We start from the raw sequence: 14,656 nt of genomic DNA on the forward strand, positions 1-14,656 counted from the left end.
AGTGTCTGGGCCTGGCAGGCATTCACCCAGTTTTCTTATGTTCCCATCTCAAACCAGTAGCTCTGGTTTCAGGAGAACTGAATGTGCTTATTGCGTTAGATCTAGGTGACATACCCTTCTCTGGAGCTAGGGTTATGGTCAGTTTCATACAGTCACATTGAGGACTTTGAGTCTTTGAGTACTTATCTTCACATGCATGAGAGGAAACTATTGGGAAACCACCGGAAAGCAATAGACTGAACAATTACTGAAATTCACCCAGGGCTGAGATTGAGGACTGTTATCCAAATGTAACATTTGTTCTGTATGGCTAAAAAATAAGAAATGCCTGCTACAGCATTGAATGACAAATGAAATCACCATTTATATGATCCTAATATACAACCTACTAAATACAGCAATGTTAATGTAACATTTTTCTAGGGGCGATGTACTTTTATAGCACAGTGACAAAAGAATCCTAAAGCATTTCAGCCTGTATAAAAGACATTGAGAACTGCTGATTACATTAGTATTATTTTACACATGTAGAAACTGAAGCCCAGAGAAGTCCAAGATTCAAGCTCACATGAAAGATCAGTTTTAGAAACAAAAACATCATCCGAAATTCCACTTTCGGGCACAATAAAGGAAATGGATGTACCCTCCCACCTTAAGCAATGAGCAAACCAGAAAAAGTATATAAAACAATAGTCAGACATTGAACAACAGGTAGTGCAGTACTGTGGTACCTGAAAGAAGGAACACAAACAAGATGAGTCTTAAGATTGCTCTTGCTTACTACCGGAAGGTCATAGCACATGGAGGGAGAATCCACAGAAAGCCCAGTGGTCAAGCCAGGTTGAGGACATAGAGATTGGAGTTTAGAAAGACAAAAGAGCTAAAATTTCTGGGACAGAGTACCTGAGAGGACTGAGCTATACACAAAAAGAGCTCTGGAGATCTGTATAGGAATCGTCTTGAGTCTTTGAGTACTTATCTTCACATGCATGAGAGGAAACTATTGGGAAACCACCGGAAAGCAATAGACTGAACAATTACTGAAATTCACCCAGGGCTGAGAATAGTTTGACCCACCAGTTAGATTGGAAACACATCATAATACGAGGCATCATTTAAAAGTCCTCAAAGGAGTATCATCTCAGTAGCATGACTAAATTAGCAGTAGACTAAAGGCTGCATTGAGGAAAAAATATAAGCTATTTAAAGTGATCCAAACGAAATCTCTAGAGATAAATAGATATACATATATATGTATATATATATGAAATGAAAAGTACACTGGCATTAACAGCATATTAGGTACCACAAGAGAAAAGATTAGTGAAGATGACATAGAAATATAAAATATCCAAAATAAAAGACAGAAGGAATTTTTTTTAATGAATGCAGTATCGATGACCAGTGGGACAATATCAAGCAATCTACCTTAATTGTAATTGGAGTCAGAAGGAGTAGCACTATGGGGCCAGGGTGGGGCCAGGGAACAGTTATTTGAAGATACAGTCGTGAGTCACTTAACAAGGGGATACGTTCTGAGAAATGCATCACTGGGTAATTTCGTTGGTGTGCAACCATTGTAGAGTGCACTTACACAAACCTAGATGGTACAGCCAACTACACACCTGGGCTACATGGTATAGCCTATTGCTCCTGGGCTACAAACCTGTACAGTATGTTACTGTACTGAATGCTGTAAGCAATTGTAACATAATGTGTATCTAAACTTATCTAAACATAGAAAAGGTACAGTAAAAATGCAATATGTAAAATATAAAGTGGGGAGGCAAGGAGAGGACTGTGAAGGGAAGTCCCTTTGGAAAGAGAATAGATGTCAGAAGGAGAAAAGGAGGAGAGAAGGGGAGAGCAGAGATCAGAAGAGACCCAGAGAAAGAAAGCTTGAGATGAGAGGTAATAAAAGGGAAAGGGAGAGAGAAGAATAGGAGTGGGAGGAAAGAGATAAAGAGAAACGGCAGGAAGAGAAGTGAGTTTGTGAGCATGCTTGTGTGTGCATGTCTGCATGCAGGCCGACAGAAGGCAGGTAGGCAGCGTGCTGAGCCTCCGCATCTATTTAAACCACTCGGAGCTAGCAGCAAATTTGACATTATAGTCAGGTCCAGCCTTTTCTTTCAATATCTTAAACTTTTTGCTTATAATCCCTTATAATACTATGGGACCACCATCGCCTATGTGGTTTGTCATTGATCAAAACATCGTATTCACTTGTGGCTGTATAATGACCAAAAATTTTGTAAATTTGCTCAAAACCCATAGATCCAAAAAGTGCAATGAACTCCAAATGTGAAAAAATATGAGATAGAAAAAAATATGACGAAAACAACACCATGGCACACCATAATCAAATTGCTAAAAACCATTGCCAAAGAGAAAATTGTAAGAGCAGCCAGAGAGACAAAGAGAAAATTAGGTATGGAAAAGAACAATTTTCTTCCTAAAGTGGTACTTTGCCTCAGCCTGAGAAGTTGTTCATTCCTCACATATGATGACAAAATGTAGAGGACATCTCTAGTGTCTAGAAATTAAGCATGTGTCCGGTTTCTTTGCATTTTATTTTCACATTTCAGCTTCTTATGCGTTTATAGTTTTACGACTCTGTAAGATCTGAAATGTACATAATTCACACGCAAGAATACAATGCGCATTTTTTAAAAGATAAATTATTTTTATATTATTTTTATACTATTTTCTTTATTAACATCTTTAATTAAAAATTACTTTAGTGTAGGAAAAACATGTCAACAGAAGAAACAAATTATTTTCCTTTGTCACCAGTACTCTTACATATCTTACAAAGTTTTTTAAAAAGTGAGGGGAGGAGAAAACCTATTACATACAGATGAATAAAGAATGACAGTAAAATTCTTACAAAAAACTATGGAAGACAATGGAATAATATCTTCAAAGTACTCAACAACGACTATTAACCTAGAATTCCATATCCAGCAAAAATATATTTCAAATATGAAGACAAAATAAAAATATTTGTTTTTTAATACAAAGAAAAGCTGAGTAAATTTATCGCCAGGATACCTATACTACTAGAATATCAAAGGAAGTTCTTCAGACAGAAGTAATGTCAGATGGAAATGTAGATTTATATAAAAAAATAAAGAATGCTAGAAATGGCGAACATATGGGAAGGTATAAAAAATGTTTTTCCTTCATTTTAGTGCCATTAAAAGATAAATGGCTTTAAAGCAAAAATAGTATTATGTAGTTTATTCAAGTAACATATGACAATAATAGCAAAAAATATGGGGTTAGGAGAGTGAAAGTACATTATCGTAAGATTTTTACAGTATACCCGAAGTGATATAGTATAGTTTGAAGGTAGACTGATAAGTTAAAGATCTATATTCTAGACCTTAGAACAGACTCTAAAAAATAAAATACTTATAAGCTAATAGTGGAGACAAAATGGATTCATAAAATATGTGCAATTGATTCAAAAGCATGCAAGAAAAGAAAAAGAACCAAGAACAAATGGAATATACAGGAAACAAAAGCAAGATGGCAGATTTAAATCCAGTGATATTGTTAGTTACATTACATAGAAATGGTCCAAACACTCCATTAAAGGCAGAGCTTGTCAGATTGGATAAAAAGGCAAGATATGCTATCTATAAGAAACCAACTTTAACTAGAAACACACAGAGAAGCAAAAAGAATAGGGTAAACCATATAGACAGTAATTCAAAGAAAATCGGAGTGGCTATATTTATATTAAACATAGTAATTTCCAGACAAGAAATATTATTGGGAGTAAAAAGGATAAAAGTCATCAAGAGAACATAAGAATTTAGAATTTACATGCACCTAATAACAGGTTCAAAATGCATAAATAATTGAAAAGTGAAATAGTCCACAATTATAGATTTCCAGACTGCTCTCTGTGATAGAACAAATAGACAAATAGAACAAATAGAAAATTAGTAAGGATATAGAAGACTTGAACCAACAATATCAACTAATTTGACTTAATCGATATTTATATAGTATTCTACCCAGCAACAACAGAACATACAAAACTATTCAAGAGAATCTGGAATATCCACCAAGATAGACAGTATTCCAGGCCATAAAACAAGTGTCAGTGAATGTAAAAGGATTGAAATCATACAAAGCATATTCTCTTGCCACAACAGAATTAATTTCAAAATCAATAACAGATATCTGAAAAATTTCCCACATATTTAGAAATTAACTTATTGCTAAATAACTCATGGATTAAAGAAATCAAGAGATATTAGAAAACATTTTGAACTGAATTTATCAAAATTTGTGCAGTGTGGAAAAAGTAGTATGTATAGTGAAATCTTTATCTTTAAATGCTTTAGGAAAGAAAAACAAAATCTTAAATCAGTGAGCGAAACCTCTACCTTAAGAAACTAGAAAAAGACCCACTTAAAGCAAACAACAGAAGGAAAGAAATATTAAGGCAGCAATCAATGAAATAGAAGAAAAACAATACAGAAGGTTTGGATCTCTTTTACTAGAGCTTTAAAAGAGTTTCAGCTACATGGTTTAATAATTTCTTGTGCATTTTAGTCATACGTTTTTCCTGGTATGGGACTACTTTTCATTCATAATGTAATGATATAATATTGTTTGAAGGTAGTAAACATCTTTAGATGACAGATTTAAAACCAAGCCAAAGAGAAACTGAAACTCGGTTGTGTGGAAATGTTAATATTAGTACAGACTTGGCTTCAGGGAATTGTAGATCATAAGAAAATGTGGATTTGTCTTAGGCATTTTTGTCTCTCAGTGTTCAGTTTACCTATGTATAATGTTGTTTTAGAGATTATCTATCACTCAGCTGTGGGCTGTAGATTCTTTTATTTTCCTGTTACACCTTCATAATATAACTTTAGGAAATTGCTATTTTGGAATTTTGTAAATTTGCTGAAGTATCGATTCACTGTGTTGATATTTTACTACTCATATTTGAATGCAAACTTATTCATCCAAGTGATGAAATTAAACTTTCAAGGTAGAAGTGGCATTTGACATTTTAAAACTTTACCCATGATTCTGTTTAGAGATAAAGTTCTCAGAGTTCTTGTGAAAAGAAATTAAAAAAAGAGATTTGCTTCTGAAACTTTAAAATGTCTAAACATTGAAATTATAGGTTTTCTAATACTTTAAATGCCTATATTTTGAAATGGAAAGTGTTTTTTAATTACTGGTTATATTTATTGTTAGATACTTCATTATACAATCTTTTCCTTGTAATGTGATCTAAATAAATAAAAGGAATGCCTTGAGGACTTTAATGTTTCCACTACCTGACTCCTGGGTTTCAAATCGATGGCTCTGTGTGGGGGCCACCCTTACAGTTTAAAATAGAACCCTGACACCAGAAATTGTGTCCTGGCATTAATATAGTTGAGTGTGCCTCTAAGCGAGTACACCTGTCTGCACCACATTAACTTAGCTGTGATTTTAGAGATTTTTCTCCCCCACAGGGATAGGGTTGATTAGGGAACAGGAAGAGATAGGTAGATTATCAAGGAAGCCATAGAACATTTAAATTTTGTTAGTAAGGCCCAATATAGAATTCTGGTGAATGGATTGCATGAGAGGAATTGATAATATTTTTTCTGTACATTTTTACTTCAAGTATCGTTTTGTACACCAATAAAAACATTTTTATAATGTTATTCATGTGGGAGCAGAACTAAATTATTATGTTGCCTTACTAGTAATGTAAGAGTAGTGTTGCTATAATGTTCATGGTCTATCAGCTTTTTCCTGTAGTTATTTATCCCTTTTAAGGGAACATCATTTCTTTGTGCTATGACCAATGCACATCAAGCAGGCTTTTATGGTATCTCCCTCAATTTTGAAGTTTTCGCACTCTTGAAACATTAGGTCACTGATTTTCTGTCATTTGTCATCCTTTTCAAAATACTTCTGTGCTACTCGTGTGGTTAAGCATGTGCCTCACAGAGCCCCTGTGAACTCTCCCCTGCACGATCATCTGTAGCAGGCAGTAGAAGCTGTTAGCACCAAGGCCCCTTCACCAGCAGTCTCCGCGTACAAAGAACTGCTCCCCTTCTGGCTGCTGTTGGCCACTGGCTGTGCTCCTCCTATTCCAGGCACTCAGCAGCAGCTCCAAGCACTGCTTATAGCCTTGTTTCAGCAAGTGCTTGGTGCATTTCTTCTGCCTTTCCTGCTGGGGGCACATTAAACATCCATTCTATCAGGGCAAGAAAAATAGGCATGGCCAGCATGATGTTAGTGCCGGTGGCTCAAGCATATCCAAACCTCACTGTTAAAAATTCTAACTCAATAATTAAGGCCACTAGTAGTTCTGACTAGATTTAACTAAATAGCAAGGCAAGAATGTATTGCCTCAATACTAAAGACACTCCTATTTTAAGTACCCCCTCTCCACCTTTTTATTGCAGAGAATCACTACACAATTTTAAGTATTTGTTGCTAATGATCATAGCCAGTGTTATGCATTCTCTTCTCATGGCTTAATAATATAAATTGAAATATTTTAACCGAAGTGGCAAAATTAGGACCAAAATTCTAAATTTCAAATCCTTTGGATCAAAATTAAGCCATCTTGGTGAGACTAAAATTGGTTACATGAAAGAGTACATTCTGGTTGCCCTAAAGATAAAAATGGAAAAAAAAAAAAAAAAAGCCTTTCCTGCCCAGCTGCCTGACTACCTTACCTTCCTGTCATTTTGGTTTTGATCATCTGTTTTCTCCCCTCATCACCCAGTACCATGCTGAAGAACTTACTCATCTGAGCTTCCCAATGAAGAGCATCAGCTGAAATGTCATTCCCACCTTCTCAAGCAAATTCCATTTCTCCTAATGTTCCTGTCGCCTCCAACCTAGTTTACGTTTGCAGCAGGCTCCCTGGCTGTTCACGTTCATGCTTATTTCTGGAAGTGGTGTGATAGCTTAGAAGAGATGATGAAAGTAGGCTGAATTTTATTTCTCTTCCCATGGCATGCATTTCTTTTCCGCAGTTTCTTTTACTGACATTCAAACTGGAGATGTGAATGTCAGGAACAAGATGAGAAGCAGACGTGCTGGCTTTCTTACAGAAGCCAGGCTTGTGGTCAGTATAACTGTAGGCCCAGTTGAGAATGGCTTAAGTTTTTACCTCAGTCAGTGCCGAGTAGACACACAACCCTTGGCCTACGCCAGGTGGGCCCCTCAGTAGCCCATCCATCTCCCTCTCTTCCTGTCCTTTTCAGCCTGCTTCTGACCAGTGCCTTCTTTGTTTTACAAAGTGGGGCAGCAGGCACTGCCTTCAAGAGGAAGATAGATGACACATCTTTTTGCTTTGCATCCAGTGCTAGCAAAGTTCTCTTATCAGATTTCCTCATTCACATCCAAGAATCAGTGAATGAAAAAGAGAGAAGAAAGTGAGGAAGAAGGAGCTTTCTGGACAGCCTTGGAGAAGAGAGAGGAAAACTAAGACACAAACTTCTAAAAACATACAAATCTGGGGCCGTCTAGAATAAAAAAATATATACATGGAAAATATCGCTCAGTGAGTGTCTGTTGGTTGTGTCAGTTGTAGCAACATCATTAATTTTGATTCCCTGAATGCTGAGCAGCTACAGATCTCTAAGAGCTGTCTACTACGTTATAGGGCATTCCAGACAAAAGTCACTGTCTCTTATAATCTAGGGCTTCGACTCCAGCCTTTGGACCCCTTGAGAGCCACTCCAGACCTTTCTCTCAGATGCCATCTAATTTTTCTCAGCATCCTCCTAAGCAGAAAGAATCCCCAAGGTAAAACCTTTAACCTTTTAATTATTATATATTGATTACCCATTACATTCTGATTTTATCATTTTAAGACAGGTAATCAAAATACAACCATGTGTAGTAAACAGAATTGGCTGCAGGTGTCTGTGCCCTAGAGCTCTGTCTGCAGAGACAGCATCCTGTTTCCATTGAGCTAGACAGCAGTATAACTGAAAAGCTACTCTGCGTTGTGTAATTTGTCCAGTTGCTTTTTTTTTTTTAAGATATCTTTTTCTGAATTGGTAAAATATGTGATTTAAAAATCACTAATTATATAAAACTGCATACAAAATAAAATGCTTAGATAAAGCTCAAATTTAGCACTATCCCCTTTTAGAAAGTGTATGTCACTTTTTCTTTAATACACTTGACACTGTTGTAGTATGAGTTGAGAGTCATTCAGAAAAGAAACTTGCTTTCAAGTCCAGCAGCCCTTCTCTGAATTTCTGGTCAGTTCCAATTCCTATTTCCCACTTTCCCTAAACTCATTTGCTTAGAAACTGAACTTAGGCCCTAATGCACAAACTACAGACTGAATTTCCTATGCTTTCTGGCCTCCAGGTCCCCACCACTCCTGTACAGCCATCCTCTCCCCCTTATTCTTTTTCCAGCTCCAGGTGAGGGAAGGTAATTTCCTCTTATTTAAAGCTTACCCCTCTGCCCTGGATGCCATTTCCATTGGAAGCCTTCAGGAACCTTACTCTGTGAGTCACCTTTTTCCCTGACATTGTCAATCAGCCATTCCTTTCCCTTCGGTTTGTTGTGTCCACCTCACTTCCAGACCTGCTCCTCTACTTTCGTTCTCTCCGTTAATGCCGTGCTTCCCCAGTGACCAGGCCCCATATCCTAACAGTTAGCCCAGGTTCCTCCCCTCTCCTCCACCACCGATCAGTTACCAAGCCTTGCTGATTCTGCCTCTTAAATAACGCTATCCCTTTATATCAACCGCCACTGCTAAGTTCAGATCCACATCATTTATTACCTATACCATGGTCATAGCATCCTACCTAGTCCGTCTTCCTCCAGCCTTGCCTCTTTGACTGTGTCACTCTCCTTCAAAATCTTCAGTGGTCCTGCATTGTTCATTATGCAAAGTATAAATTTGTAGGCATAGAAAAAGCCCTGTCTGCCTCTTATCTCCTGCCATGCCAGTCATTCCCACCTCCACCCTTCCTTGGAATTCTCTAAACGTCTCATTGTTCGCTCATGCAGTGTGCCTTTGACTTCCTTTTAACAGCCTTTCCTAAAGCAGCTGCTCCAACGCACACACTCCCATTCTGCCCCACGGGTCACCTGGCTGGCCATACTGTCCGTCCGTGAAGACTCGGCTCTTGGGTTGCATCATAAGCCCGAGCAGTGCCCCTCCCCATCTTCTCTCACACTTTGCAGACATTTTCAGTAGAGCACTTTCACGGTATATTTAATGGGAGAAACCTACAATAAATTCTTTGAGCCAATATCCTGTGTATCTTTGTATATGTTATCAGTAAATCTTTATGAATGAATAAAAGTGATTAATGAATGAAGTCTGTTTTGATGACCTCTAGGGGAATAAAAAAGACAGACTACAATACTCAGTTTTTAAAAATGCAATCCAGTGTCATGGGGCCATAGAGGTCACAAAACAAAACCTAAGAAATGTGAATTTTAGATATAAAATCCAAATGGGAATCCAGATAAACCCTATTATACAAACAGAAGCTTAGTAAGCTTCTGCTTCTTCAGTGCCCATTTCTAGAACAGTTTGCTGGAGAGTTATATAAGCAACTTTCCAAGTGATTTTAAAAAGCAAAATTAAAAGCAACAACATAACCAGCCCCAAATGGCTCAGGATGCCTTTATTTAAAGCTGTCTAAGAAGGAAATATGTAAGTAACAATTTCCTAAAGATTGCCTTCTGAGATAATTGTGTGACCCTTTAGAGAACATTGGTCCTGTGTGGACAGTTAAACCCTTTCTTAAGCAGTATATGTAATACGAAGAACTGTCTCAATATGTTCAAAATGCTACATTTACTACTGCTCAGTAAAGGTAAGGAAGAGAATTAGTTCTATCATAACATCTCAGTACTCGGTACTGTTTGCAAGAACCCTTTTTAAAGTACTTTTACACCATCTGCTCTGTTTTTTGCTCCCAATGTATCTTTAAGACCCTTTATCATGAGATAACTGGCAGGTACAAAACTGGGACTTTGTCCACACTTCTAGTCTATTTTTATTAACCTTACCAAATTAAGTGATAGTAGACTATCCTAAGACCTGGCAACCTCGAAGCCAGTTGGTATCCCAAAGATTTTCCTTCAAAATAACTTCACAATTCTATAGCTGTTTTTTTTGATTCTACTTTTATGAGTCAGTGCTGTCTATTTCACTCATTCTTCTCAGAGTAAAGCAAGATTGCATACTTTATCCAGTTATATTCACTCAGAGGAACACAGACAAACACAAAGACATCATAGACTATCTGAATGTTGAACTTGGTCTCTGCTTCAGGAACTCCAGGAAATGCTTTCAGTTTACAGGCTCTGACCATCATTAACAATCCAGAAGCAACTGTGTCTACATTCCTGGTGCTTTTCCATAAAAGACATAGAAAGGATTATGGCCTTTTTAAAATCAACATGACATTTTGTATTCAAGCTCTCTTGGCAACAACCAGAGTCACAAGCACATACCTACTCAGAATGAACCCAGGTTATCGGTTGCAGCCTTATATGCCAGTAGTAGTAGTTTGAATTCTGAAATATCATATTTCATTGATTCTGATATGTACTCTTTTTTCAACATCTCTCAATTTGGCATTTATCTTATAATCAATGGCATTTATAGAACTCAGACATATCCTTCATGGCCTGTCATAATTTAATTGGCGTGGTTTTTCTAAACAGAATATATGTGTCTTACATTTAGTATAAGTCTTATGTTCAGTAGCATCTTAAGTTCCAAGAAGTTTTATATATATAACTACATAGAGTTATATAAAGTTTGAAGAAGTTTTATATATATATATGTACATATATATATATATATATATATATATATATATATATAATTTACTTGGTTTCTAAGACCTATTCAATTCATAAATAGTAAAAATGACAATCTTAGTTATGAATTTTATTATTTGCAATAGCTGTTTTGGCAGATTTTTATGTTGAATCAAATTGTCACCACTCTGAATATTCACTCTCTGTCATACTGTTTTTCTGCAGGAGGAATCATATATATGTATATAAATTATCTCAAGTAAATATAATTTGATATAGCTCAGTGGCTTCCTTGTTCTCTCTCCCTTTTCATTTATTTCTTAAGTGCATTTTTAGCAAGTATTTGCTCAGAAATCCTAAAGTATTAGTGATAATATTCATTTTTTTTAATTCTTTAACGTTTGGGGTTTGGATTCATTACTTCTCTATTCTACCAATATTGTTTTGTTTTGTTTTTAATAAATTTTTTATTTAAATTAGTTTCAAGTATATAGTACATTAGTTAGACATCTATAATGTCCATAAAACGATCCCCCCAATTGCTCCCTCCCTCCCCTGGCCCTCCACTTAGCCATCATACTAATGCTAACTACATTCCCTCTTTCATGCTACCTGTGCCCAACTATCAACTACTAATTTATGCTTCTTTAACCCTTCACCCACTTCTCCCAGCCTCCCAACCCCGCCCCCATCCATCACCAAATTGTCCACTATATTTGTGAGTCTGTTTTTTGATTAGTTTGCTCTTTTTGTTCCTTAGATACCGCATATAAGTGAAATCATATAGTATCTATCTTTATCTGTCTGACTTATTTCACTCAGCATAATAACCTCTAGGTCCATCCATGTCATTGCAAATGGTATCTACCAATATTTTTTTATCTGAATTCAGCTAGAATGCTTTCTCTGTCCTATACATAAAAGTCTATGGGTATCTTAGCATTTGAATCCTTTCTTCTTTGGGGATTCCTTTCTTAGGGATAAAGGAATCAAATGCAGTAAAACCTTTATGGACAAGAATGATTAATGAATAATTACTATGATAAAACAGGGTTTCTGACTAACCGTAGTTTCTGCAGTTTCTAAAATATATTCATTCTCTTTGCTTGACATAATAAGTATCAAATAGTTTGGAACAGAAATTGGCCCTTTTTGATGATTTAGTTGTGACCGGTCACTATCACCTTCAACATCTGTGGCCCTAACTGTGGTTACAGAGGACAGAAGGTGGATCATCTGGCAAAATCCTTTACAGAACCCAGACATACTCTGCATTGCTCCTTATCCTTCTTCATGCCACAGAGCTCAGAAAACACCAATATTTGCATAACACATAGATGAGGCTGCTTAACTGCTGGAGAACAGTTGGAAAACTACACTGTAGAAATTTTTTTCAAAAGTAAATGCAGAATATTAGTTTGATTTATCACCATTTCTAAACAAAGAGGAAATCAAACTGATAGAATTTTTAACTGCTTGTCAGTCCCTCTCACCCAAGGTTTTACCAAACGTAGTCATATTGTGCCTCTTCAGTATGTAGTGTGGCTTGTATATTAGTGCTTTGACAGGAAACAGTTTCCTCGCTCATATTTCCCTTCTGGTCACTTTGTCACTACTCTTTTTTTCAGGTCCATACATTCAGAGGGCCGCACTGGTGTGAGTACTGTGCCAACTTCATGTGGGGTCTCATTGCTCAGGGAGTGAAATGTGCAGGTAAGAGCTCTTCCTTTTCACTTCATTGAGTAAGCTATAAAGTTATAAGGAGTAAAGTATAAAGAGATTTGCTGTTATGCACAAACAATGAGCTGGATTCTGGTTTGCTCTTAACGTTTGGGGTTTGGATTCATTACTTCTGGTTCACACGTGCAAGAGGCTGGATTCTCAGGCAGCCAGTTTGGAAATTGATATTTCATCTGCCCTTAACCTTGTATTTAATAGCAGACTAGGGATCTGGTATTAGTCCATGAAAAAGAGAAGTCAGCTTGTTCAAAAAGTCTGATAAAAGGAGATAAAAGTAAGGCAGTTATATTTAACTGTTGTCTTTGATGTTACGAGAACTAAATTTATAAAAATGATTTTTTTTTTAAAAAAAAAGCAGTATACAGGGACCTATGATTGTTGCCTTGGAAACTGAATTTCAAAGATAACTTGTTAAGCCGGATTGTCCTTACTAAATTTTTGTGAAATCAAATTGAAACTTTAAAAATCTGTGAATTTATCTTCAAAGTTGTTTACCCAATTCTGGAAAAAAACTGCTTAATCACTAATATTTTGTTTATGACATTTTGAAATCTTGAATATGCCAGATCTTGTTTATAAAATATGACCATGGTATTTTTAGATTTAAATTTAGAAACTTAAGATTTACACATAAAGAAATAATTCCGAGATTTATTGAAATGCTTTATGAAATAAGTAGTTATTCACATCATGTGAAATTCATTTGTGTGGAACTAGACAGAATACGAACCATTTATTCAAACTACTCTTTATTCTGGCATAAGCTTAAAAACAACCACTTAAATTTTAAATGTATAGTGTTTGGTCATAGAAGTTTCTGCTATTTAAATTGTAAAACTAAAAAATATCTTCTTACATGTCTTTTAGCATGAAGCTTAACACTAAAAATGTATACTAAAAGTATTTCAAAGTAGTAACTAGTAATTCTGTCAAATTATTGTAAAAGTCCACATTTCTTTTGTGGCATGATTTTTAATGGAATATTTTTATTATCCATTATGTGCAGAAACTTCTGGGGTGTGATTTTTTCTTATTTCTAAATTGCATTTTCATTGAATAACACGGTGCAATATGTACTGCATGTGACTGTTCCAAGTCACCATTCTTTCAGTTATTATCCCTTTAGTATCACAAAGCATGATAAAGTTCCAGGCGTAGCCAAATTCGTTTGAGGACCTCACTGCCACAGGGACAGATAAGAATTTCCCATGTGTCAGCTTTGAACTGTGCAGAGGTGTCTGTCAAAGAGAGTCTCAGCTCAGATCCAGTCTGACTCTTCCATCATCCTAGAGGGATGACAGCCCCATTTGCAAGTCTCTGTGCAGAGACTAAATGAAAACAACATTATCATTCTGGCTGCTGGTTACCCAGAGTCAGGATGGGGAACTGTTACTGGGAAAGCTGAGGTTAAACCTTTGAGCTAGAGGGGAACACAGTGGAACATAAAGTGTTGATAAAGTGGTATTGTTAAGACTATCTACACTGTTGGAGTTTTTTAAAAGGCAAATAGAAAACTCTTTCCAAAGCACAAATCACCTGCTCAAGAAATGATGGTCTCAATAAGCTTGGGTTGCCTTTATGACATAGCCTTCATCAGCTGAGACTCTGCACAGTTTCTTAAGCACTTTATGACTGTCACTGACTTAAAAGCTTTTCTTCTACTAGAATAATGGTGTGCATCATTTATGTTTTGAAAGAGTGAAGGCCATCTACATAAGAATTCTGAGTCAGCTATTAAAGAACAGGTACAACACATATGAATAATCTTTGGCAATATGCTACATTCCCAAATCATGTTTGAAAGAAATGTTTTGGAACATTTATAATAATAATAATAATATGAAGAAAGGACGATAGAAAATGATTCACTCCATCCCACAGCCACCTGCATTAATAGCTCCCACCTCTTCTTCTGAGTAAAGGGCAGAAACTGAAAGAAAAGCCTTGAAATTTTTCACTTTGTTATATCTTGTCCTTAAAAGCAATATATTCTATGTGACTTGAACCACATTAATGTGTAGTATAAGAACAGTCAGCCTATTTTTTTAATGTGGAAGGTTTGAATTTGAATGAATTGTTTTCTGTGACAGCGAATTACATTTGTACCGACAGTGGTATGCTTAGATAT

At 36.2% G+C, this 14,656-nt stretch overlaps 1 protein-coding gene across 3 annotated transcripts in view; it reads left to right on the forward strand.

The window, feature by feature from the left end:
* CHN1 (chimerin 1) overlaps nt 1-14,656 on the forward strand; it is a 159,450-nt gene that overhangs the window by 123,344 nt on the left and 21,450 nt on the right. For all 3 annotated transcript variants that reach the window (XM_011357240.2, XM_023529386.1, XM_023529388.1), the window contains one exon: nt 12,417-12,501. In XM_011357240.2, the coding sequence (XP_011355542.1) occupies nt 12,417-12,501 (85 nt within the window). The remainder of the gene's footprint in view (nt 1-12,416; nt 12,502-14,656) is intronic.

The sequence above is a fragment of the Pteropus vampyrus genome, unplaced genomic scaffold (assembly GCF_000151845.1).
Source record: "Pteropus vampyrus isolate Shadow unplaced genomic scaffold, Pvam_2.0 Scaffold2, whole genome shotgun sequence".
Classification (NCBI taxonomy): domain Eukaryota; kingdom Metazoa; phylum Chordata; class Mammalia; order Chiroptera; family Pteropodidae; genus Pteropus; species Pteropus vampyrus.